The sequence below is a fragment of the Phalaenopsis equestris genome, unplaced genomic scaffold, assembly GCF_001263595.1.
Source record: "Phalaenopsis equestris unplaced genomic scaffold, ASM126359v1 Scaffold000105, whole genome shotgun sequence".
NCBI classification, from domain to species: domain Eukaryota; kingdom Viridiplantae; phylum Streptophyta; class Magnoliopsida; order Asparagales; family Orchidaceae; genus Phalaenopsis; species Phalaenopsis equestris.
This window is the reverse complement of record NW_018164547.1, coordinates 1,057,769-1,084,354: the sequence shown is the minus strand read 5'-3', so window position 1 is coordinate 1,084,354 and position 26,586 is coordinate 1,057,769. Positions and strand designations below refer to the sequence as shown.

Genomic DNA, 26,586 nt, shown 5'->3' with positions numbered 1-26,586 from the left:
CGACCTGGTCGGGACGGCCGGTCGGACCAAAGCGATAGTTCAATTGGGCTGAAGGGATCGATTGATCAGGCTGGGGTGGTCAATCGAACTAAAGTGATCGGTCAATTGGGTTGGATCAGTTGATTGAACCGAAGTGAACAACCAATCATGCCGGGATGGTAAATTGGACCCAAGTGATCAGTCGATAGGGTCAGGGTACACAATTTAACTAAAATGATCATTCAATCAGGCGGAAGCGACCGATCAAACCAAACTAATAGGTCAATCAGGTCAGGATGGTTGATTAGATCATAGTGATCGATCGATTGGGCCGGGGCAGCTGATCGAACCAAAGTGAGCACATGATCAAAATGCCACACGTGAATGTGACAAATGAACTTGCAATCAATGCAATCTGACACACTCGGCGACAAATCAAACTCAACTTGCCGAACCCACATAGGATCTAGAGTATGTGGTGAAGTCGTAGATACAGTCCATCATGAAATGTAAAGGATGGCCTAAATTTAATTATTCAATAAAAATGCAAAGGAGCTTCTCCGTGAAAAGGAAATCTTCTTGAAAATTAATGTTTCACTCATAAACATAGCATTTGTGATCTAGGGAATGAGGATCAAATGAATTTCCTCTTTCTCTAGATTGAGGTGGCTTAAAATCATTCATCGAGGGATGAAGCCGCGAAATAATCATGGGATTACTAGGTTCTTAATTGATTGGGACAATAAGCAAAGTTTTAAAGGGGGATCCCTCAAATTTGTAGGGGTAAAATCAACAAAAAGCTCCCTAACATAGTAGTTTCCTCGAAGACAAAATCTTAGTCCTAATTTATATCAACCAGACTTAGGGGCTTGCTAAGAAAAAAATTGCAAGGTTTTGAAGATGTTATACCTTCATGACGTTGGAGTAACGTGCTCTCAGCATGTTCCAAGCTCCGACCTTGAATCGGTGACGGTGTCTCCATTTTTTCTCCTAGGAATTAAGAAGCTCTCCTTCACAAGGAGAATGGCCAAGGAAACACCAATAATTTCTTCACGCACCTCTTTTTTCTCGAAGAAATGAGATAAGTGATGAAGAAACGATAAGAAAGAAGAAGAGGATGAAGCAAATGAGGAAGAAGAAGAAGAAGGCTAGAAGAATCTCTCCAAAAGCCTCTAAAAACTCTCTAGAAGTCTCCAAGCTCTCCAAAGAACTCTTTCATGGCTCTCCTAACTGATTGTGCTCTCTCTCACTCTCTCATGACCCCAACCTGCACATATCTTTTGCATTTTGGAAGGGATCAACGTCACTTGGCCATTTCTCTGGTGTATTTTTATCCCATAATGGTAACCTAGTTTTCACCCTTTGGTTTGCTTCCTTGATTAGCAAAATAACTAGGTAAAAGGGGTTCTTATCCCACAGGTAATGCATCATGATCTCCCCAATTTTTGGCTTATCGCGGTTAATTTTTGTGAATTTTTTGGGTTGGGTGCATATGCACCCAGCTCTCTATAACAGGGTACTATTTGGGTTGCTTAGGCACCAATGGGGGCTTATATGCCCTCTACTATATGGGAGCATCCATTTAGCAATCTTGGTGCTTATGCATCAATTAGAGGCGCTTAACCGCTCCTTCTCGAGTTGGTGCAAGAAGGAGCACACCAGCCATGTTTGGGAACCTAAGCACCCAAAGACGCACCCACTCCTCTATCGGGCACGCATTTTGGGCTTCTATGCGCCTAAGCGCCACCCCCTTATAAAAAAAAATTCATTTTTTGTTTTCCGCCATTCTTGGTTAATGTCATATGCAGAGGATTCCTATGGATATTCAAACCATTGTAGGACATCCAAGAATGAAAATAGGCTTCTTACATCATGGTGGACACTAGGGGTGTGCCTTATCAGGTGAAAATTGTCGCCCGGAGTCGAGTACGACCATGAGGGCTTGAAATTCAATTTTATGCTCAGACTTTCGTAGAAATGTGTTTATAGATCTGGAAGCTACAGGAGATTGCGTATCACTAAAATATGACCCCTTAACTCAAAAATAAACATTTTTAAGGGTTTCAATTCAAGGATTTAGATGCCAACTTGCATCCTGGATCCCCGCGCTGGTGGGTCAGTCTATATCTCGATTTTCTTGAAACACTCGTAGGAGAGATTTGTGACTCCCCTTGACCATAGGAGGCTCCGAATAACAGAGTATAGTCTTTAAACACCAAAATGGACATTAAATACATCCCATGTTGGAACTATCTTTGCTTAATGACGAGCTCTCAGGGTAGGGTTGAATTGGTACCAATCCTAGTTTTTTGCTCGAGACATGTACCAGGAGGTTCAAAAGGATGTCTCAGACTACAAAAGACTAAACATAGTCCCATATCATTCAAGTGGACATCTCACATACATACAACATCAAAAGTGATGCCAAAATCCATTCTTGAAAAAATTATCTCCTTATTTATAGAGGAGGGGATACATTATATAAAGTTACGTATTTCCTCTTGCTTTAATGGAGGTGTTACATGATATTTTGGGTATTTTACATTAATAGGTCTTTGATTCAGTCACCTATGACTTGGTTGGCTATAGTTAGTTGGTTCTGTTTTGACAAGACCTACTCGTTCGCCTTCGCTTTTGATGTTATCTAATGGTTAGCTCTTGGCTTCAAATAAGGAATCTTGGGGGTAACAACGAGATAAGTTAATGATGTTGATTGCTTCCTTGAGTTTAATGATGATAAGAAGTAGAACAATGCCCTCACTCAACTTGAAAGACATTAACCTTCCGTTGGACGTCTTAGGTCAGCCTTCAACCTTGGCTTAGGGGGGTTGCATCTGATTAGACAGGTCTTTTAGAAATTTGTTGATGAGTGCTTAACCTTTCAATGTTGTACCTTAGCTATTGTTGACAGACCTTTGGTCTTCTGTCCATGGTTCCTTGGTCTTACGTATGTGAACCCTCTTAGTTGTGCTCTTTTATGCTTTTTGTCCATTCAATTTCCTTAAGTGTCGTGCAGACACGTATCTAATATACAATTGTCACTTACAAAAGGCATCTACGGATGGAGCAAAACTATTCTCCTGCTCACGTAAAAAAGGTGCAGCGGTCGTTGTTTGCGATTCAAAAGCTGGAGCAAGTCTTGTCGCTTGCAGATGGAAGGTTGGGCTAGGTGAGGCTAGCTACTTTCAGATCGAAGGCCAGAGTGGGCTTGTTGCTTGTGGAGTGAAGAAAAAGTGAAGTTAAGAAGGAGAAAGGCTAAGTAGCTAAAAACTAGAGAAGTGCAAAGCAGGAGAATGACGAAGGAAATACCTAGAGCTTGAGCTTCATAAGGAGGACAGAGGTAGGGGTGTAAACAAGCTGAACAAGAGCGAGCCCAGACTCAGCTCGTGTTTGGCTCGTTTATATTTCAAGCTCAAAATTCGGCTCGTTTGCTTAGCAGCTGAACACAAACCGTTCATGAAGAAAGAGTCATTTTGACAACCCTAATCACATAGCCATAAGTTGTTAAGGATTGGGGCAAGATTTAAAACTTCATTTGAATCTAATATAATAATTTTTATTATATTTTCTTAATTAATACTTTTAATTGATTATAAATCTTTTTAGCCTTGTATTCAATTAATTTTTTTTTAAATACTACTCATTATATATATATAATTGATTAGTAATATTTCGAGCCAAAGCGACCCAAACACGAAAGAACAAATATTTATTTGTGTTGTCCGTGCTCGACACGTTAACTTACCAAACGAGCTGAACACAAACTGTTTGTGAACAACAAGCCGTTTTGACAGCCCTATACAGAGGGATAACTACCTCAAAGTGTTGCAAAGACATCGAAGCGGGGTTGAGAGGTACAAAGTGGTAGAATTGATGAGTGGAGGAGTTTTGGGTGAAATATACTTGCACTACTAAGCTTTGGGCGGAAAGTAAGTAAAATAAGAGGTTTTAGTTGACATGTATCTAAATCCTCCTATCTTATATCCTTATATTTAAATAATAATTTTAAATTTTTATTTAATCTTACCTTCACATTGCCACTCCCGCTTTGAGCGATTATTTTGTAATAAATTTGCCTAGTTTGAAACTTGATAAAGACACGCTTATTTTATATGTGGCCATATTCCCGTTTGAAAACTTTATTCCTCCGAACCACTTCGAACCCTAATCTCACTCATCGGAGAACATCGCTCCTTTTCAGAACCTCCACTATAATCGACGTCTTCTCGACAATTTAACAATGGAGTACGTCCCTCTTATCGAAATTTCGTCCGAAGATGATTTCCTCATCCCATCTTCTTCGCAGGAATTCGGTAGGCCTTCACTTGGCGAATTCAATACCACTGTCGTCTATGAACACTTTCTGTTCGTTTTGTTTGGTTTTCTCTAGATTATGATTCTTATAGTCAACTGAAATGCGATCTTTATTTTCTTTTTCTATGGGTTATCACGCTGAACTGCTGTTGTGCTTTTTGGTTTTTTCTTTAATAGAGTTTCGTATCTAGGATTTCCATTATACATTCTTAAAACACTTGAGCAACTTAAACCTTGCGATTCTTTATATTGCAGCATTTCAAATAATATCGCTTCGCCTTACCAAAAATTGGTTTACTGGTAACTAGCTCAGCAGAAAATATCTGAAAAGACATATTTAGCTTATTTTTGGCTGGAGAAACTAAAGGAAAACAAAACAGCTTCTCCCAAAACTTTAATTAAAATGTAATTTAATATTATTTATACCAAGAATTCTTTTCCATTTCATGGTAATTGAGTATAATTACAAAGCAAATTATCAAACTAATGTACAGTAGTGACCTAAATGTTTTCTGAAAGAACAAAATGCTGGCATGTAGAAAAGTAAGCTAATGGACTTCTCAAGCTGGAGAACTGAGATATGAGGATGCATATAATTACCTGAATAGTGTATCTAATATAGAGGTGCACTATAGTTTCGAAAATGCAACTCTTATATTGTTACGGCTATCTGCACAATTATTTCTTGTTTTTTTTTTAATCATTGAAATTTCTTTTACATGGATTATGTTCCACTTCTATTAGAGGCACTTATAGCTGTCAGTGGAAGGGGATTTTATGCTTCACTCATGGAGGAAAAAATGAAAAAGGAGGGGTAAAACCAACCCTAAATAGTTGGGAGAATACTATTGATGATGATGAGTGAGGGAAGTCCTCTTTCCCTATCTTTCAATTTTATGGGACATTGTGCAAAAGTATGACAATTTTATAGATTCTTAGCTTCTTGTATTTTTTACAGTTGCTAGTCAATGGAATGATTGAGTTCAGATTAGGCTTTTTGCATTATTGTGGAGAGAGTTATTTGGTCATTGTATACCCTTATACTTATATTGACTTGTACGGATGTATTTTTGTGTGGTTTATTGTAGTTTTTTGTTTACTTTGTTTTTTTATCATAAAATTACTATTTTATCTGTGGGATTCCTGTATCGAGTTCTCATTTCTTGTTTCGGTTGTAATGAAACCTAAAACTCTAATATTTTAGCCAATCCCTATAATATTTTGTAAAAGCATAAGATACTATTCTTTAGTTTTTTTTTCTTTTTTTTTTACTAGTAAGGGAATTTTGACATTTGTTGCATGATTCTGTACGCTAATTCCTTTTTTTCTCCCTTGACTGAAATCCATGTGTGGTTGTTCTTTTGAAGATGTCATGAATCCTAATTATTGGTGGCAAATCATTTCATTTGTCCCAAACTATTCCTCCTTATATTTATTTGGAATTTGTCCACACTAGGCTTATCTTGATTAATTTCTACGTGGATTATATAATGCCATAAGTCAGGATTCAAAGTTTTTATACAATTTAACCAGTCTTATACATGAACGGATAACTCTTATTGATGAAATCATTGTAATTTATTTTGTAAAATTTTAATAGTAAATATAAGCTTTTATTGGATTAATATGGATCTCAGTCTTTTTTTGTTGGTGTTGTTTTTATCATAATTTTATTGCTTTAATGTGGTAAAATGGTAACAACCATACATGGGATAATATTGTTGCATTCAATCATCATGAAAATGAACACAAAGCTATTTCTTTTAATGCATGTGCATGTGTCTTAAAATTTCTTAGCATACTTTCTCATACCAACTTGTTACTTATAATGCACCAAAATTCATGCGGCTTACTAAAAAAAGAAATTTCTCTACAATTCTATAAGATCTCTCTTCATTTTTTCTACAATTCTATAAGATCTGTCTTCACAATTATGTGATGCAGGAATTCTTCCATAGACTCAATAAAGACCAGCTTTGAAGATGCCTCAAAATCCCATTTGTCGAGGAGTTTTTCATAAGATTTGGCATGATATTGAAGTCTCGAGTCCCCTTTGTAATCTTATAAAATTTGCGAAGAAATTTATCCATTTTTTAAATTTTAAAAAACCCTTGAATGCAAAAAGACGTAGCATTAGAAATATAACTTCTAGGAAGTTAATAATATGATTTACTTCAGAAAAATTCATGGAGAGAGGGGATTGTTTAAGAAACAAGCTATTATAATGTTGTGCGGTCTCTAAAGGAATTCAAGTTATAGCATGTGAAGAAGGAGATGATTTTGTGCTAATATTATTATTTTTGCTTACTATAAACGAAGGGTTTAGACCCAGCTCTTTCTTAAAGAAGGATATGAAGGCTTTGAGGAGCTAGTTGGTAAGTTAAGATGAATAGTTTTTCTTGTCAAAATTAACTTCTTTATGAAAGAAGCTAGTCGGTTAACTAGATTTTGATATGAACAGCTTTAAGGAATTTATCTATTTTATTAACTAAATTTTTATATGAATTAATTAATTGCGACAAAGCTTCTTTCTCTATATCCTTTCTCATTTATGGAATGCGGACCTATAAAAATGGTAGAACTAAGGTTGATGCAATAATGATTAGTTTGACTTGATTTGTTGCCTTACATGTTGATATCTTCTGAGTAAAAATTGTTAGGGAAAGTCCTAATACATATCATATTTCATATCTTTATGCATTGGTTTAAAGCCTCCATGAAGTCAAACCTAGTCAATCTCAATTCTGATGGACAAAATTGATTAATTTAGTTCAAACCATGCTATGTTGTTACCATTATGAGTCAATTTACATTAAAACAAACCTAACCGAACATAGGCATTTTGGCTCAAACCTAAGAAATCAATCCTATGTCTAGTTGATGCTGTTACTTCAATCCATGGGATAATAAACCCAATAACGGCCCAAGTGTGGGAAATGATTTTTAATGGTTCTTATCATGCTTACCGTCTAATAGCTATCCTTCTACTCCCTCCATAGTAGCTATTATAGCCCTCCTGTCATCTTAAGCATTTCTTGTATACTTTAGTCTCACATTGGTAAGCCTAATCCTCTTTTTTCTCCATAATTATAATGGGAGAGGTTGCTAGGATAGAGAGGGGAGAGCTTAAATGTCAAAATGGTGGAATGCCTCTACTTTGTACAAAGCTGATGTGAGATTGTTTATCTCCTCTACCTTTTTTTCACTTAAACTTGCAATTTTCTTGCAATGACTTTTATGTCCACCACCATGACGTTGTTGATTCCATAGGCCTATGGTTATGAGTTTATTTCAATGCAAACAAATATTTAATTGAACAAACTAATGCATATGTTAAGTGATTTTAGGATTAGAAGTTTGTATGGATTTTGTTTAACCTTCAAAATCAAGTGATTGGTGACTAGATGACCAAAGTAGATTAAAGGAAACTTGAGCCTTTTAAATTTATTAGGTAGTGAGTTATATAAATGCAAGGTGCATGACTCTTATTTGTCGCAAGCATTCAATTTATAAATTTATTTATAAAAAACATTCAAAAATGCTTTTAAGAGTTTATGTATTTTGTAAATTATAAGCAAAAATCACAAATCAAAATTGATCTATCTTTTTCTTACTTTTTTGCTAATTAAGGGTTAATGATTTTTTAAATTTTAATAAAATAGATAAATAGTTTTTCATGTCAAAATTAGCTTCAAATTTTGTTTCCATTACATTTATCTTATTATTTACACAAAATAATATGTGATGTATAATATATTATAGTTTTATTGTATATATTTCAACTTAACATTTTCTAATTTTCACTTTGACCTTCACATATTTTGATGTTTTCCATGATTAATGAGTGTTGTCAAATGTGATAATGAGTTACTTTTTTTTTGTAAAAATTGATCATATGATACACAAGTAATTTTAGAACAAAGAGTGATAAAATTGAGGGTCTGTTTGGGGCAGCAACAGCTTATCCAGTTTATCCAGATAAACAACTTATCTTGATAATCTGTCGATAATCAGCTTATCCTGACAAGCTGGCTAGCTGTTTGGTTTTTGCGTTTCGAAAACAGCTGATTTTGGATAAATGACCATTCCGCCCCTGATCTGGATAAGTTGTTAGCTGTTTGGATCGCGCGTTTGAAAAATAACTTATTTATAGATTTTTGGTAGATAAAAGACCGTTTACACATTATAAAATTTTTTTTTGAATTTTTTTTAAATTATTTGTAACATAATTTTTTATAAAGTAATTTATATTTTACAATAATTTTAAAATAAATTGAATGAAATTTAAGAAAAAATTAAACTCAAGTAGAAGAAAATATGCAGGAGCTGAAGGAACTGAAGTGAAGAACTTCTTGCTGAAGGAACAGAAGTGAAAAATTTCTTATCCTTTATTAGACAATTAGCACAAAATACACACACACACACACACACATATATATATATATATATATATATATATATTTGTTGCATGACAAATTTATAATTTCATTACAGTATAGATTTTTTATTCTGACTTCATCTAAAATAGAATTCAAGATACCAAATTAAAACCAAAATACATATTGAAACTACAATTAGTACTAGGATTATAACATCCAATTTAAAATGCAAAAAGTAACATCTCCTGAGAATCGTTGCTCGGTTGGTGCACGATCGAATCACGAACAACATTTTGAGGTTGAGAAACACTTGAACCACAAGTGATTGTCTCCTACTGTGACACCGTCGAATCCCTTGCAGTGTTCTTCGATTGGGATAACGTTGAATTTGGAAGTTTGTCTGTCCACCTGAAGAAGCCGCAGTCGCCCGGTTCATGTTTCCACATCGGACACCTATAAAACTGCCGCCCGTAGCTATGTTGCCGGCGTGACGTCAGTAGCAAGGACGACATTCCGCAGCGGCACATCATTTGTTTGGACTTCCCTGAATATCTGGAGCTCATCGTCCTGTAATTATTAAAAAAAATAATATATCAGTAAAAAAATAGAGCGGTTTCCCAACGACACATCACTATGTAGCATGTCTAATTATTTAATAACATGTAGCTTTTTATAGCAGCAGTTCCTCATGAAGACATGGGCCATCCAAGCTGCCTTTAAAATAGAGAAACCCCAAATATTCTCCCCCTTACATTTTTAGTAAAATAGAACGGTGAGATGCTAGCAAACCTCTACTCACTGGGGTTGAACGCATACTGACCTGTAGCGACAATCCCCTTAAACATAACATCCAATTTGTCTTTCAACTCTGGCTCAATTCCGCACAACTTAAATTTTTTTGCATTTGGTACTGCCTGCAACAAGAAGGATGGACTGGGAGCATATTAGACAAAGTACAAGTATAAATGTAAATTAACTGAAAAGTTTGCAGGAAAACGTCTTTATTACCTCTAACTTCTCAGTCTACCATTCCTCAGAAGCATCCACGGTACGCTTGACAGGATTCCAACCCAATCTCGTCGATCCCCGTTTAAGTTCCTTCCATAACTTCCACTCCTTTAGCTGATCCCACTTGTTGTTGAATTTCAATCTATCGTAATCTCGTCCAGTTAATTCTTTAAACTTATTGAAAATATTCTGCCACCTTTCTTTGTTAAGGTAGGTGGTGGGTCTATTTCCAAGTTTAATCTCCTTAATACAGAAATTGCAGAAAATGATGGTCACTTTCTTATCCCTTATGTTGATGTAGCCCATTCTTTTTTTTTCTAGTCATAATGAGACTAATAAAAAATATGGATCAAAGAATGCTCATATTGATAGTCAAATAAAGCAGCAATAGAAAGAATAACATAGCATTAGATAAGAAAGAAGTCATGCAATGTAATTCTTCCAAATTGAAATACAAGAGTTTCAAAATATAATTAATATGAAAGAATGTTATATAAAAGAAAACAAAAGTTATTCCTTTCACATAGGTTCCATTTGTAAACCATGACATCAAAAGAAGAGAATCTATTGCCTATTCTAACTCTGTTCTTTTACACAATAAAAAGTGTTGGAAACTCTAATTTCTCCATTTTTATAATTTTTCTTCTTTAGTGTCAAATCCTATACTATATGATATAAATTCATGTATACAACATACAATTTTATCCTTCAAACTCATCTATACAACTACAACCCCCCCTCCCTTTGAGATTGCACCAACTTTATCGATGAACATTTGATGCATATTTTTTACACGAGACAAATGAACATTTGAAAGCATCATAAAGTAGTTTCAAAAGGCTTAACATGGGCGCGGGTATAAAATTTAAAAATTTACATCATTGTAAGTAATCATCCCCATCGTGTATAAGTGTAAAAACACACAAAAAAAAAAGAGATCCATTCATCACATTATATGTTTCTAGATGCATAAGGGGTAACTTATGAAAGAGCATAATTTCGATCCCTTCAAAGAATAAGAATCAGCCGAGAAAGAGAAATAACAATTTTCAACTCGAAGGTCTTCAAATTTTCAACAAAACTTTTGTCTAACTGTGTTTGATTTGGCAACAGCTCAATACTAATTCTGAAAGAATCCACACGAAACCCGCAGTGCGAGAGACGGAATTGATTCGAAGCCATGCAACTGCACCTCAAAGGATCTTTTAAAATAATAAAAAAAAATCTAATCACAATTAACCTCGATATAAGGTAGCTATTACTGATCCAAACATGGAGCCAAACACGATCAAACAATTAGGGTTTGACTCATCCATTTCTCATCTACCCTGCTACCAAGCTAAAGCCCCTGTAAAAATTTCTCATCCTTTCTCATCCATCCTGCTACTTCGACAAGGAAAAAAAAAGTGTAATAACAAAAAAGAGAATGGCCATCCAGATCCCCCAACGCACCGAAATGTCAGACGACGGAACCAAAAGAAGCATTCTTAAAATCATACCTCTTTAGGGACTCGATTAGCAAGGGTTATAGCAGGGAGATATGAAGGTTTGGGAGAACCCACAGTGCGAGAGGTACTGATTCGCTGCTTGCGAAATTAGGGCAAAGGAGCGAGGAGGGGCATTGACAGACTTTCGCCTCGGGGCCTTACCCGCGATCCGCGTCTAATAGCAATATGTCAACAGAGTTTTGAAAATGCCACTGAAATGAGATTTCCAAACAGACGGTGGCCCTGCAAAAAAGTTCTTCCAAACGCACCCTGAGTCTTCAATTTCTTTTGAACTCATCCAATTGAATAGTTTTTTTTCTGGTTATCCTTTATATTGGATCGGAATAACCTTTTGTTCTATAAACCATGAGAAGCTGGAATGCTTGTTTTATCCTATGCTTATGGCTTGCAAAAGTACTAATTTTCCCCTTCCCCTGCCATACACATTTTACAGGAAGTTCATCACAATGTGTTGTATTTTAATGAAAAATATTTTTCCCCACTTTTCAACTAAAAATTTTCCATATGCATGACTTTGACACCATTAGTTGTATAAGTTTTCTTTAGATACTCACAAATATATAAATTATAAGGGAGATGTTAAAACTTTATGCCTTTGTTACAATGAATACATGAATTAACGCTTTTGGCAGATTGATTTTTAGTGCAAGTATGCATATTTTTTGAACTATGAATATCAAAGTTAATGCTTGCATTTGAAAGAACCATGCAAATTTAAGTTTATATCCAAATTTGTTTCAGCTAAAAATTGGAAATTTTGAATAAAACCTACCTTATTTTCAATCTTCAATAACTTAGTGGCTTATTAATGCTTATTCATGATAAAAGGTTGCAAGACATGAAACTTAATACAACGTGAGCATAAAAAAGGGCTACTTTTACTGACTGCTACAGCAGTAGTGATTTGAATACTATATGACAAATAGAAGCATTTAACTAGCTTAGTTCAGAGGTTTATAAGATCTTCATGTCCATTTTTGTTTGATAAGAATATCAAATATATAACAAATTTAATTAATAGTTCTAGCAATTTACATGATTGGATAACATATGCTAGAGATAAATTATAAGTAGAATCTCTCTCTCTCTCTCTCTCTCTCTCATCCCATTTGTAGGCGATGTAGATGTGTGCATAGACACATTTGTATTGTTTAAGTGGACTGGTCCCTCCTGGACCGGTTGAGAGCCATCCAACCGGCCTACCTAGTCGGTCATTTCCATGAGAAGAAGCAGAGCGGCATTTTGCCACAGTCGAAGGAAGCAAGGTGCAGGTGGGGTCCATGAGGGGGTTAATCACATATTTAAAGAGGAGAAATTAAAGGAGTTTGAAGGCAAAGTGGGGAAGGAAAGTTTTTGAAATGCTGTGGGAGGATTCTATTCAGAGGAGTGATCTAGGGTTTGTATTTTTTTACGCATGTTTTTGTTGGCTGTTGTGTTTTCTTCTATTGGTGGTGTTCTTAGTGACGTCAAGGGTTGTGGGAGACTCGATCTACCTCTCGAACAGTAGATCATTATTGTATTTTGGCTTGTTTGCATTTGTTTTTTGTAAGAGCAACCTCATTTGAGTTCTTTCCATCTCTCTATTGCCGCTTCGTCATTGTTGGTTCCTGATTTTTGGTTTCGGAGCTTAACATGTTGGTATCAGAGTCTAGATCTTGGAGAGATGATGGCAAAGAAAGTAGATGTGCTAGAAGGGGAGGTAAGGTAAATCAGATCAGGAATGGAAGAAAGATTCACCATCATGGAGTACATGTTTTCTTCCGTTGAAAGTAGACTGGAGGATGGATTTGAGAGAATAGGAGAAATGCGTTGAGAGTAGACCGAAGGAGAAGAATACGGGGACTTGTCTTGGGTTAATTTCAAGCGCCTCATAGATGCAGAAGTGCAGGATAGAAGATCAAAGGGATTATGTTACCGCTGTGTCGAGAAATATGCCCTAGGCCATCGTTGTAAGGAGCACGCCTTTTAGATTCTTTTAGTTTAGGGGGAGGATACAGAGAGTGAGGAGTCAGAGGACAGTGGAGGAGACGCAACTGCATTTGGATGTCGTGGAGGTGTCCCTCAATGCATTTGGATTTATCCCGAATTGCACCATGAAGGTGAGGAGGTGGATTGGGGAACAACCGATGGTGGTGTTGGTACATAGCAAGGCCACGCATAACTTTATCTCTAATCAGGTATTGGAGAAGTTAGAGTTGGAGTTGGTGGCTACAAAGCGTTTCAGAGTTATGATGGGGACAGGGAAATTGGAGAAAAGCCGGGGAATTTGCAAATTGTTGGTTTTGACACTATATGTCCTACATGTGGTGGAGGACTTCCCCTAGATGTGGGCATCATAGATGCGATTTTGGGATGAAGTGGCTGTGATTGTTTGGAGAGTTGAAGGTGGTTTGGAAGTCCTTGACGATAGAGTTCCAAGAGGAGGTAGGAAGGTGATGCTGAGAGGAGATGCTAGTTTTTGCAAAACTATGATGTCACTTAAAATCATGGTCAAGTCGATTTGAGGAGCAGGGCTAGGTTATTAGGCGGAGCTGTTGAGCATTGAGGAGATTCAAGATTCAGAGTTGACAGAGTTTCCTGAAGGGGTTCAACAACTCTTACAACAGTTTATGGAAGTCTTCCAATAGCCAAGCAGGTTACCACCCCCAAGGGAGCACGAGCACGCTATTACATTAAAGGAGGATGCTTCTCCTATCAGTGTCAGACCATACAGGTACCCCCAACTTCAAAAGGATGAGATAGAAAAGTTGATTCGAGAGATGTTCGAGGCTAGGATTATCAGACATTGTGTGAGCTCTTTTTCCATTTCAGTTATGCTCGTAAAGAAAAAAGATGGTATTTGGAGATTTTGCGTGGACTTCTAAGCTTTGAACAAGGAGACGATGTTAGTCAAGTTTCATATTCCTATGATTGATGAGTTGCTGGATGAGCTTTATGAGACAATCATTTTCTAAAAAAATGATCTTAAGTCAGGATGGCATCAAATTAGGCTGAATCTAGCGGACATGTAAAAGGCAGCGTTCATGACACATGAAGGACATTATGAGTTCTTAGTGATGTTGTTTGGTCTCACCAATGCTCCGACGATATTTCAATCCCTCATAAATAGGGTTTTTAAACCTTACCTCTGGAAATTTGTCTTGGTCTTCTTTGATGACATGCTGGTCTACAGTCGTACAGAGATAGAGTATGGTCCTGGAGATGTTGAGGGAGCACTAGTTTTATGCAAACTTGAAGGTGGAGTACCTTGGTCATGTGGTGACCAGAACTGGGGTAGCAGTGGATCAATCCAAGATCGAGGCTATGGTGGACTGGCCTTTACCCAGGAGCTTGAAGGAGTTAAGAGGATTCCTGGGTCTTACCAGCTACTACCAGAAGTTCGTAAAGGGATATGAACGATATCATGGCCACTGCAAAGCAGTTGAATAAAAACAATTTCGAATGGGGGGAAGCACCAATATAAGCATTTGAACATCTGAAGAAAGCCATGACCAATATCAAAGTATTAGCACTTCCAGATTTCAATATATCGTGTGTGTTAGAAACAGATGCATCAGGGTACGGGTTGGGAGCAATACTCATGCAGGACCAACGATGGATTGCCTACTTCAGCCAAGTTCTTACAGCCAGATTGAGGCTAAAGTCAGTATATGAACGAGAATTGATGACGATTATTTTGGGTCATTTAGAAGTGGTGACCCTACCTATTGAGACGACATTTTTGGCCAAGACAGATCAGAGGAGTTTAAAGTATCTTTTGGAGCAGCGAATGGTAACGGAGAAGCATCAAAGGTGGCTATTCAAGCTACTGAGGTATGATTTTGAGATTCAGTACCTGTCAGGATTTGAGAACAAGACAACTGATGTACTGTCGAGAAAGGTGGAAGATCCCCAACTAACGACCTTATCGGTACCTTTGGTACTAGATTAGAAAGCCTTAAGATAGGAGAGCGAATGGGGTGAGTTGAGGAAGGTAAGGACTGAGCTATTACAGGACCAAAACAGTCATCCAGGATATATGTGGGGCAGCGATTTGTGCTACCAAAGGCATCAAAATCTATTTCCAGATTATTACAAGAGTTTCATGGTAGTGTGATCGGGGGACACTCAGGGGTGTAGAAGACTTACATTTGTCTAGAAGAAGGGCTTTATTAGTGGGGATGTGCAGAAACGTCTAGAATATGGTGACAAAATGTGATGTGTCAGTGGCACAAGTACTTGAGCACGAGACCAGGAGGGCATTATTGAGGAAGGTTTGGGAAGAAGTGAAAATGGATTTTATTGAGGGGTTGTCACGGTTAGATGGGTTCACGGTGATCATGGTGGTCATGGATCGCCTAAGTGAGTATGCACATTTCATTCTTTTATGGCATCCTTACATTGTGGTCTCAATCGTGGCGGTGTTTATTTGAGAAGTAATCCGTTTGCACGGAATGTTGAAATCGATTGTATTGGATAGGGACAAAGTGTTCCTCAACCACTTTTGGAAGAAGCTATTCAGATTGCAAGTGACAGCCCTTAAGAGAAGTACCACATATCATTGTCAAACCAATGGATAGACAGAAGTGGTCAACAGGACCGTGAAGACATACATGCATTATTTTGTATCCAATACTCCGAAACTATGGGTCAAGTGGATTGTGTGGATCGAATATTGGTATGATACTTCGTACCACCCCGCAACACAGATCATCTCTTTCAAGATATTGTATGAGTGGGATTCACCTAACTTGATACATTATGGGCATAGCATTACACCGGTATCCAGCATTGATCAATACTTAGAGGAGTGGGACAAGATTTTAGTAGAGCTTAAGGGACATTTTCTGAGAGCTCAACAAATCATGAAGAGGAAAGCGAATGAATATAGGAGAGAGATGCAATTTGAACCAGGAGACATGGTCTACTTGAAGCTAAGGCCCTACCGACAGGAGACATTAGCCAAGAGGAGAAGTGAGACACTTTTACCGCGATAATTTAGACCTTATGAGGTGATGACACGCATCAGGGCAGTGGTTTATCGTTTGAGGTTACCATCATCATTCGCACTACACTCGGTCTTTCATGTATCACAACTGAGATGTTCGATTGGAGATCATACACCCTTGCCTACACTAGTGTCGATGCTGACGAAAGACTTCGAGTTGATTCTGGAGCCGTTGGAGATTGAAGGAGTGGGCCAATGAGTAGGGGGAGCAAAGGAGGTATTAGTTAAGTGGAAAAGACTGTCGGACTATGGAGCAACATGAGAGCCTTACATGGTGATCCAGAAGTAGTTTTCGTCCTTCCATGTTAAGGGCAAGCTACTTCTTTGAAAGATGAGTATTATTATGCGTGTACGCAGACTAGTCCCTCCTGGATTAGTCCCTCCCGGACTGGTCAGGACCATCCAACTGGCCCGCTTGGTCGGTCTTTTCTGCGAGAAGAAGTAGAATGGCATTTTTCCACAAAAAAGAAGGTAGCAAGGCACAGGTGGGGTCCACGAGATGCTTAATCACATACTCAAGGAGGAGAAATTAAAGGAGTTTGGAGGGAAAATGGGGAAGGAATGTTTTTGAAATGTCGTGGGAGGATTCTATTAAGGGGATTAACCTAGGGTTTGTATTTCTTTACGCATGTTTTGTTGGTTGTTGTGTTTTCTTCATTTTGTGGTGTTCCTAACGATGTCTAGGGTTGTGGGACAGCCACTCTATCTCTCGAAAAGTAGATCATCATTGTATGTTGTTTGTTTGCATTTGTTTCTCATAAGAGCAGCCCTCATTTGAGTTTTTTGCCATTTATGTATTGTCATTTCGTCATTGTTGCTTGCTGATGTTTTGTTTCGGAGCGTAAGATGGTTGTGTGTATAATTTTGTCGAATGTGTTGAAGCGATTCATATTTATCTTTTTTTATGTGCAGTAGGGAAATTACTAGTCTATTTATCTATAAAGTCTCATAGCATTTATTTTTTACCAGAAATTGTAGAAGGTTTTTTTGAATATTTATCTCAATCATAAATTGGTTGGACTAGAAAATCTTTTTTTTTATAATATTACAATAATTTATCAAGAGGTGAAAATCTTGTTAACTCCAATCAAGAGGACAAGGATTACACCCAAAGGATGGCGATTACAATTTTACTCTTTATGGCAACCTGTACGGGAGCAAACATAATTGAATGAATTTTGAATTTGGCCTTTAAAAAAGAGTAATGAATTTTTTGAAACAATTGTAAATCATTGAAACCTCTCTTGCTTCTCAGAACAAAATTATGTCACTTCATTTCATTTTGTCAGTGCAATATTCTTAGTCCCAATATTTTAATTTTTGTTATATTTATCAGATCACATGTGGCTTTTAATGAGTTTTTGTTTCTAAAGAATATTTACGATTTTTCATGAAATAATTGTACATTTTTGTTAGATGAGATGTTTGAGGTTTAAATTATTTTGAGAAATTCACAACTTTTAGGATCATCATTATTTCTATATGAATAAAAAAACTTCTTTCAAAGCATCATCAAACATTTTTTTTAAATTGACATACATAAAAGAGCTCAATTTTAATGATTGACGTGGCTTCGAAAGGATGTGTGTGCTTATCAGTGTGCTTGAAAAAAGTATAATTGGCATAGTTCTCTATGATTAGCATGCTTTCAATGCAATTATACAATGTTCAAAGCTCTTGCACAAGTGTTCTTATGATTCTTAATGTCTTCATAAGATTCGCAAGTGCATATCATTCATTTAGAAAATAGTGTTTACATTCGATCTGCTTGCACTCGCTTATTTGTTAATTTGGGTGTGATTGATTTCAAATTAAAGCTTAAAACAATGTTATTTGCTTTCAATTGGTGTATGGTTTTTTAAAGTATAACCCCACGGAGTGCTCCTTTTGTTTACAAATAAATGTTCGCACTTGATCAATTTTATGTGAATTTTGTAATTCCAATTTTAGCAATTCTGAGCAGGCTGTAAGAGATTATTTTTTTCCTCGTGGAGGAGTTGTCGGGCTTTGTCCATGCTAATAAGAGGGTTATAATATCCCCTGTAATTCTTTATATGTTTTATTTATGATCTTATCTTACAATTTTTGTTAATTTTTTTTTTAGCCTCATTTATTATGTAGAAAGTCACTTAGACTGTTCTATTTAAATTTCTTTGTAAGCTTATTTTACTAAAAATTTTGGCAGTGCTTGGGTGTATCCCCAACTCGCCCCCCATTCTAAAAAAAAAAACATACAAAAAAGTTGATGTCATAATCCTTTATCAACTTCAACCATCTACTTTGTCTAAAATTTGTTCTTTCTGAATAATGACGTACTTTGAATTTTGATAATTTGAGTAGATCTTATATCTCACTAAATAATAATTCAATTTTTTAATGTGAATATAAAAGTTGTCAACTCCAAATCATGCGTTAGATAATTTTTCTCATGTGACTTTTATTATTGAGAAACATCTGCAATAACTCTTATATGTTATAGCAACAACCCAATCCTCTCTTAAAAGCATCACTCAACACCTAAAAATAAAAACAAATAGATGAAATAGTTAGAACAAATGCTGAAAGTAATCCTTTAATCTTTGAAAATTGATCTCACACTCCATGTTTAGTCCAAAAACAGTGTTTTTTAGTCAATTTGTCAAAGGACAACATTATCTGAAAATCATTTATCAAGCCTCTGATATTAACCTGTCATGCAAAAGATCTATGAACCTTTGACATTAAAGTTGGTCTCGATCTAAATTAATAATATTTCCTAACTTATAACTAAATTCCAATCCAAATTAACCTTGAAATATACTATTACCTCAAAATAAATACTTATAAAAGCATTGAAACCTATCACTTTAGTTTGGAGCCAATTCATCGCAGAAATTGCCAAAATCTAGATTCTTAATTAACCTAATTCACATCTTTTCTCCCCTCTCCTCTTTCTTTTCTTTTCTCCCCCATCTCCACTTCTTCTTCCTTTCCTTTTCTCCCTCTCCTCCTCCTCTTCTTCTTCTTCTTCTTCTTCTTCCATTTCTTCCTATTTCCTTTTTCCCCTTTTCCCTCAGCCAGTCCTGTTCTAGCTCTTTGTTACACGTGGAATGGCTAACTTATGGCTAATTTAATTTATTAACCCAATTAGTTTTTTTCTTAAAATGATTCAGCCATTCATTTTATCATTTATTGCATCTTAAATTTAGTGAAATTTTGAATTTCCATCACTTCTATTATAGCATCGTGAATAGTATTATTAAACTAAACGTCATAAAAGTTTACTTTAAATGAAAGTTAATTCCATAACTTCATCTTTTAGAATTAAGAGATACTTTTAAATTTTAAAATGATAATTTTGAATTGTAGAATACAAAGATTTGTATAAAAATTAAAAATGGCAGTATAATTTATTTAGAGTATTTTGCACTTGTACTTTATAAAAAAAATATGAGTAATACATTTCAACTTTTGAATACACCAATATATGTTCCATAAAAATGATAATAAATTCATTAACTTATACTTTAAAATATTGTTCGTCATATTCATATATACAATGAGGTTTTTAGTTACATTAAAAGGCCTGATTAATAATTCATAATGATCATGACAGATGTTGAAAGCATTCTTCATCATGCCTTTCTTATTTACCATTAATTTTTAATACTCAGATCTCAAATCTATTTTTAAAACATGCACCTTCTAGGTGGTCAATTATTTTATCAATTCTAGGCAGCATATACTTATCTTATATGATCACCTATTTTAATGCTCTATAATAATGCACATTCATATCATGTTATATTTCTTTTTCATAAATAACACTGGTACACTTCACGAAGATATATTAAGTCTGATAAAATCCGTCTACTAACTTTAATAACTAAATCTTTAACTTCTATATTTCTTTAGATGTTATTTTATAAAGGGCATTCACAATAAGAAATGTACCAGATATTACCTTGCTATGAAACTCTCTCTATCTTGGTAAAATTATCTACTCACAACAAAAATGCATCTAAAATCTTTCGTCGGAGGAAGATACTCCTCTCACATAAAGTTGGGATTAAGGAAGACTCGGCCTTGGTTGACGAAAGTACGAATGATTACTAGAGAAACTTATCTACTCATATCACATTATGCATGATATTCACTTTCTTATTAGTGCTGTTAGTTTATGATTAATCTCACCAAAAAACACCTTGATGTTGTATACAGGATACTAAAGTGAGTTAAAAGGGCACTTGTATGTGATTGTTCTTTAAAAATGGGACTACAATAAATAAACAAATCTTTGCTACTGTTTATTGTGCTCGATCTATAATTGATTGTAAATCAAAATAAGATATTTTCACATTTATTTGGGGAAATTTAACTATCTGTAGAAGCAAAAATATAGTTTACCTTTGTTTAAAGTAGTGATAAGCCAAATTTAGAGCCATGGCCCATGATATTTATAAAGGAGTGAATTTCCGAATAATTCATAAGTTTTATTGATAATGCAATGCAAAAATCAAGCTACTATTAGCATAGCCAAGAATCATAAAGAGACTAAGCATTATACATGAGAATATGAGAAAATTGATCAATGGTTCATCTCAATCAACTACATTCCAACAAAACTTCACACAAAAGACATATTTACTAAAATTTTGATTAGGCTAAATTTGACAACTTTCCAAGTCAAGAATGATTAACACTTATTCCTTGGTTAGGAGTGTGAAAATTATGATTTATTGCTAGGTTGCTAGCTATTACCAGCACATTTACCTATTTAGCACCTCTACTAGCTCTTGTCGAGCCCATTGCCTTTCTCAGTGCCTTGGCTAGCTCTTTATGGTCCAACAACTAATCCCAATTGCTAGCTATTACTAGCAAATTTACCTATTTAGCACCTCTAATAGCTCTTGTCGAGCCCATTGCCTTTCTCAGTAGTGTCTTGGCTAGCTCTTTATGGTCCAACAACTAATCCCAATGCCTACAACCTTCAAGTTGCTAACATATTAATTTTCACCTTGCCATCCTGCGGTCTTCAAGCTTGCTCCGCTAATTATGTCATTTGTGACTTTGGCAGTTCGTTATTTCTGCCTTCCATATATTGTTTGATAACTTTATTCTTGGCGAGGAAATGGTTATATGTTACATTTTTTTCTCATTCTTGTATAAATAATTATATTTGTGTTTTCATTTTCGTAGCTTTTTTTCTATTCTAATCACACACTTTGGATATAAATATTGTATCTCTTCTACTTGCTAAAATAAGATATACAAATTAGTATTCTCTCACATTTATTGATGTTAGGAATGCGTATGATTGAGTATCACGAGAATTGATTTGGTGTATTTTAAAGAAAAACATTTGCTTGAAATATTTGTTCAAATTATTAAAGATAATTATGATGAATTAATGATTAATATTAAAAATAGTTCTGCACTTAAGAAGAAGTTGATGGTGATGTAGTTTTACTTCATTTATTGACATTAGTATTTATCTTTCTACATTAGTTACCAAATTGCTTACAAAAGATGTTCACAATGATGTAATTTTGTGCATTCTTTTTTTTTTATAGTATTGTCTTAATGGGAGACACTTTTCTTAAAACACAAAAAAAGTTAAGAGAACTGACAGAATGTTTAGAAGGTAATGAAATTATGATTATTTGAATAAATATTGAGTGCATAATATCAAATTTTATTCACTGCAACATAAATAATTATTCAACGATATTATTAGAAGTGATATTCAAGTGTGACATTTTAAAATTTTTTTTATTAATTAAACTGGAGAATGTGGATGTAAATGGGCAATAAGTTATAGGGTTCAAATTCAGTTGTTAAAATGTAGAAGTGTCTATAATTGAATATCATGGAGGATTGAAACGGAAATTTTATTGTAATAGTGGTGGGCATTAAAATTATCTTTGATAAATAAATTGAGTACGGTCAAAATTGAGCATGTTTATATTTTTGTGTGCAAAAAGTATGAAGAATAAATTTAGAAATGATCAAATAGTTGTAGTAGTATCTATTGCAGATGATATAGTTGAAAATTGATTTAGGTCATTAAAGCATGTACAAGAAAGTGTAGATGATGGACCATTTAAAACAGTGGATGAACTTTATTTCGATTGAGTAAGAATAAGATGGGGTAGATTGAAGATAATTTGCATAAAAGTTGTGCAAAAGAAATGTGTGAAATAGTGGATTCATTAAGCCGATTTCAAATAATTAGAGTAGGGTTAATGACTTAATGTTGCTGTAAGCTCAACAATTTTCTTGTTGTTTGATCAAATTTATTTCTTTCTTATTTTACTTGAATATTTTGAATCCACTATTATGTTTGATCAAATTTATTTCTTTCTTATTTTACTTGGTTTTCTCCAACTGATATTAGGGTTTCATGCCTTGTCATTAATTTTAGTTTTTTATCTGAGGTTTCCACCAACTGATATTAGGGTTTCATGCCTTGTCATTAATTTTAGTTTTTTATCTGAACAAAGTGAGAAAAAAACTGCAAGACCACATTTAATTAGAATTTTACAATATTGCAAGTAAATGATTGTACGGAAAATAGTTTGAAGCGGCACATGGCTGATATGATTAATAGTTATAGTTAGCTAGTCAATAGATAGTGTTTATTTGATTTCTGCTCTCTCAATCTGAATACATTTTCCTATCATAAATTTTTTGATGAATTTGACTGATGCAGAAAAAATAGAGAAAGTGAGAAAGAACTTGGAAGAAGTCCCTCACTTTTCAAATTCTCCAGAGCAAGACCAGAAAGTTCCTGATAGATATAACTTGCGCAAAAGTTTAGCCTGGGATAGTGCATTTTTGACCGGTGAAGGCGAGCCTTATTATCAACTCTAGTCTTCTTTTTATTGATACTTCATCATTAAGTTTATCTTTTTGAATGGTTGGCTTTCCAAAGGTATTCTCAACCCTGAAGAGTTGGCAACCATGAATAACATGCGTGGTAAAGCTGGAATAACTTTACCTGGAATTCAAGAAATCAGAAAATCATCAGAATCAACTTCAAGTTTACAGAGTGATAGCTTGGCATTGGAGCAACTTGAATTGAATCTGTTTGATAATGTTAGAGATTCAATACAAAGGTCTTTGGGAAGCTCTAATCATACCACCAATATGGTGCATTATGAAGAAATAAAAGAGCAAATTAAGAGGGATGCATCAAATCCTAGAAGTAAGTTTTGCTCTGATTTTCAATTAGCATAGTTGGATCTGTTTATTTCACATGTTACAGAAATGCTTACTAAACTTCATTGCACATTGCTTATCAGCCCTGAAGAAAATTGATGATTCTTCTAAGATCAAGGTATCTTATTTCCAGCGACAGAATGTTTTTGTGTAAGACCATGTTTATAATTGTTTCAATTTTATATCAGCTGAAAACCCCAACTGCGTTGAGAAGGCACGGCATCACCAGGCAATCTCAGGAGCATACTTTGAAGGATGGTCTAGTTTGTATGAAATTGGTGTGCTTTCTTCCCATCATTTTACTTAAACATGTCTACATTCAATAATATTGTTTTTTTAATTTTACTCGTAAACCCCAGACTTAGTTTGTTGGATGGTTGAGGAAGGTTTCTATGCATTTGCATTGGGCCTGTAAATACTGTTGCATGCTTTGGGCTTTAGATGCTTTGATAAACATTATTCCTACTTTTGTAAAGCGCATGCTTGATCCTATATAATATATATTAACTTTTCGTGTGGTCAATTGAATAGCCTTCAGATGGAAATGCGGAATCAAAGCCTTTAATCAGACCACCGAAGATTTCATCTAAAACTATTAGTCTGCCAACATCAATGCCTGGCAAGAAGGCTTCTATTGAGATTAAAAAGATAAAAGGTAAAAGAAACAGGCTTTGCCTGGCGTGCAACTTTAGATTATTTTGATATTTCTGTTTATACAATTTTGATTTTTATACAAGCTATGACTCAGAAAGGATGAATAGCAAGGAAATTCTACCATTCACTATAAATGCAATTTTGTTATTCGCTTGCAGGTGCTACCACTAAGCAGCAGTCCATTGTAGCTTTTAATAAAGCACATGGGGTTCCAGGCAGAGCTCCTAGAACAACCTTATCAACAAAACCTACTTCTGGCACCCAAACTGGTTTGGTCCTCACAGCAACTTTAGAGTCATCATCCAGTAATCTAACCGCCGGTTCAGCTGATCCAAAAACTGTTTCTTCTTTAGTAACTGTTGCAAAAAGAAGTGCTAATAGAATTAATAGTTATTCTTCTTTAAGGACCAGTAACAATCTTCTGAATGTTAGCATAAATGGATCCAGAGGGGAAAATTTTCATCATCAAAATTTGGTCAAGTCTTCGTTAGCTTTATCAAATATTTCTCCTGCTAATTCTATAGACAGCGTTGTTTCAGAGTCTTCATCTTCAACTACTACTTCTATGATGCTCGGGAAGTCATTAGAAGGGTCTGATGCTGGGTCTTCATCCTCTTCTGTAGCATTTTCTGCTACTTTTGGGGACTCCCAAAACTCAGGTTAGAGGCTATCATTTATATTATCCATAAAGTTGGAAATGAGCTTTCCTTAATGTTTGCTAATGCTTGAACTCTTCTTATATGTAGGGGTGAAACAGGCTTTGCCTGGCGTGCAACATTTTTTGTGTTCGAAATATAAACAAGTCGAACACGAACAGTGAAGCGAGCCAAGGTCAGCTCGTGTTCGGCTTGATAAAAAAATATCACTGTTCGTGTTCGGCTTGTTTATATATGTGTTTGTGTTCGGCTTGTTTGCTTAGCGAGCTGAACACAAGTTGTTTGCCAACAAATGGTTATTTTGATAACCCTAATCACGCAGCCGTAGGATGATAAGGGTTGGGGCAAGATTTAAATATTATTATTTATTTTAAAACATCATTTAAATATAATTTAATATAGTTTTATTCAATTTTTTTACATGATAATTTTGATTGATTATAAATCTTTGTACCCTTGTAGTCAAATTAAATTTTATAAAAATATTACTCATCAATTATATTTATCTATATATATATATATGTGTGTGTGTGTGTGCGCGCACAGCGAGACCAGCCCCCCGTGTGTAGGGTGGGGTACTCGAATATTTAACACTGAGGGATGGTCGGGTCTCGTCTAATAGCCTTCGACCATTTCTTATATATATATATATATATATCATTGATGAGTAGTATTTCGTGCCAAAACGAGCCGAACATAAATGAACAAATCTTTGTTCGTGCTTAGGTCGTTTACATATCGAGTGCAAAAGAAGTATTCGTGTTCGGCTCGTTAACTTAGCAAACGAATAGAATACGAGTTTTTTAACGAGTCGAACACAAGCTGTTCACAAACAATGAGCCGTTTTAACAGCCCTCCTAATATGACATTCTATTTGAACAGGTCCACTCTCGGAGACATTTATTGATAATCGAACTAAAAGCTCTATAAATGGTGATTGTGGCTCAAGACTTGCTAGACCGTCTGGTCTTCGGACGCCAAGGCCAACAATTGGTTACTTTGATAAGGTGAAAGAGGTTTATAATTAGTTGCTACTTTTGATGTGTTCCCTTCGAGTATATATTATGTAATTATTTATTTATTTCTAAAAATTACAGGAGAAAACTCTAGTCCGTGGTTCAAACAAAGCCCAGAAAGCAAGCTTGCAGAATGCTTTGATGAAGAATGCTAGCGTTAATTCTACTAGTGCAACAAACAAAGTGAAACCCATGGATCATTTCATTGTAAGAGATAGAGGACTTTCTCCTGCTCTGTCAACGCAGGCTTCAAAATCCGCAGAAGCAAATTTTCTCACAAAAACTGAAAATCATCAAAATCTATGCCCTAAAGTAAACAAGATATCTTCCGAAACTCTTGAACAGAACTGCAAAGTAAATTCCATGAATGAACGGGCACAAGCTGAAAAAGTTCGTTCGTGTAACTCAAGAAAGAAAGAGGAACCAAATGTGCTTCATGTGGGCAGCAGAAACTGAAACAGTTGGAGATGAAACAACTCATTATCATTCAAACATAACACAGAATCAGCAGGAGAACGTGAAGTATGTCCATAATGCTGCTGATAGCGAAACAGATAAAGAGAACACATGCCCTGAATTGAAGGCTCAAGATTCAAGTAAAATGCAGAAGATGGAAATTGTAGTTGGGGAAGTTGTCCCGTCCTCTCTTTTCACTTCCTGAAGCAGAAGATTTCCCGGTCATATACTGAACTCGATCCATGTTAGCTATTGCAGTTCATCTAATCACTGACTGGTTACAGTTCAACACAGCTGTTGTTGATATGGCTTGCATGATGTCAGTATTGGATCAAATAACTGTAATTTTGGATTATATGATTCTGCTCACAGCTCAAATACATCATTAATGTGTTGTTAATTTGACAAGTAATCTCCTTGATTTTGTTG

At 35.4% G+C, this 26,586-nt stretch overlaps 1 protein-coding gene across 1 annotated transcript; it reads left to right on the top strand.

Annotated features, from left to right (window-relative positions):
• Positions 1–4,101: 4,101 nt before the first annotated feature.
• On the top strand, positions 4,102–26,586 carry LOC110020622 (serine-rich adhesin for platelets-like). The gene is made up of 9 exons (XM_020718780.1): positions 4,102–4,292; positions 22,867–23,004; positions 23,089–23,361; positions 23,459–23,493; positions 23,564–23,653; positions 23,907–24,030; positions 24,188–24,688; positions 25,568–25,692; positions 25,783–26,586. The coding sequence occupies exons 1-9, from the start codon at positions 4,220–4,222 to the stop codon at positions 26,155–26,157; spliced, it is 1,734 nt and encodes a 577-aa protein (XP_020574439.1). The 5' UTR covers positions 4,102–4,219; the 3' UTR covers positions 26,158–26,586.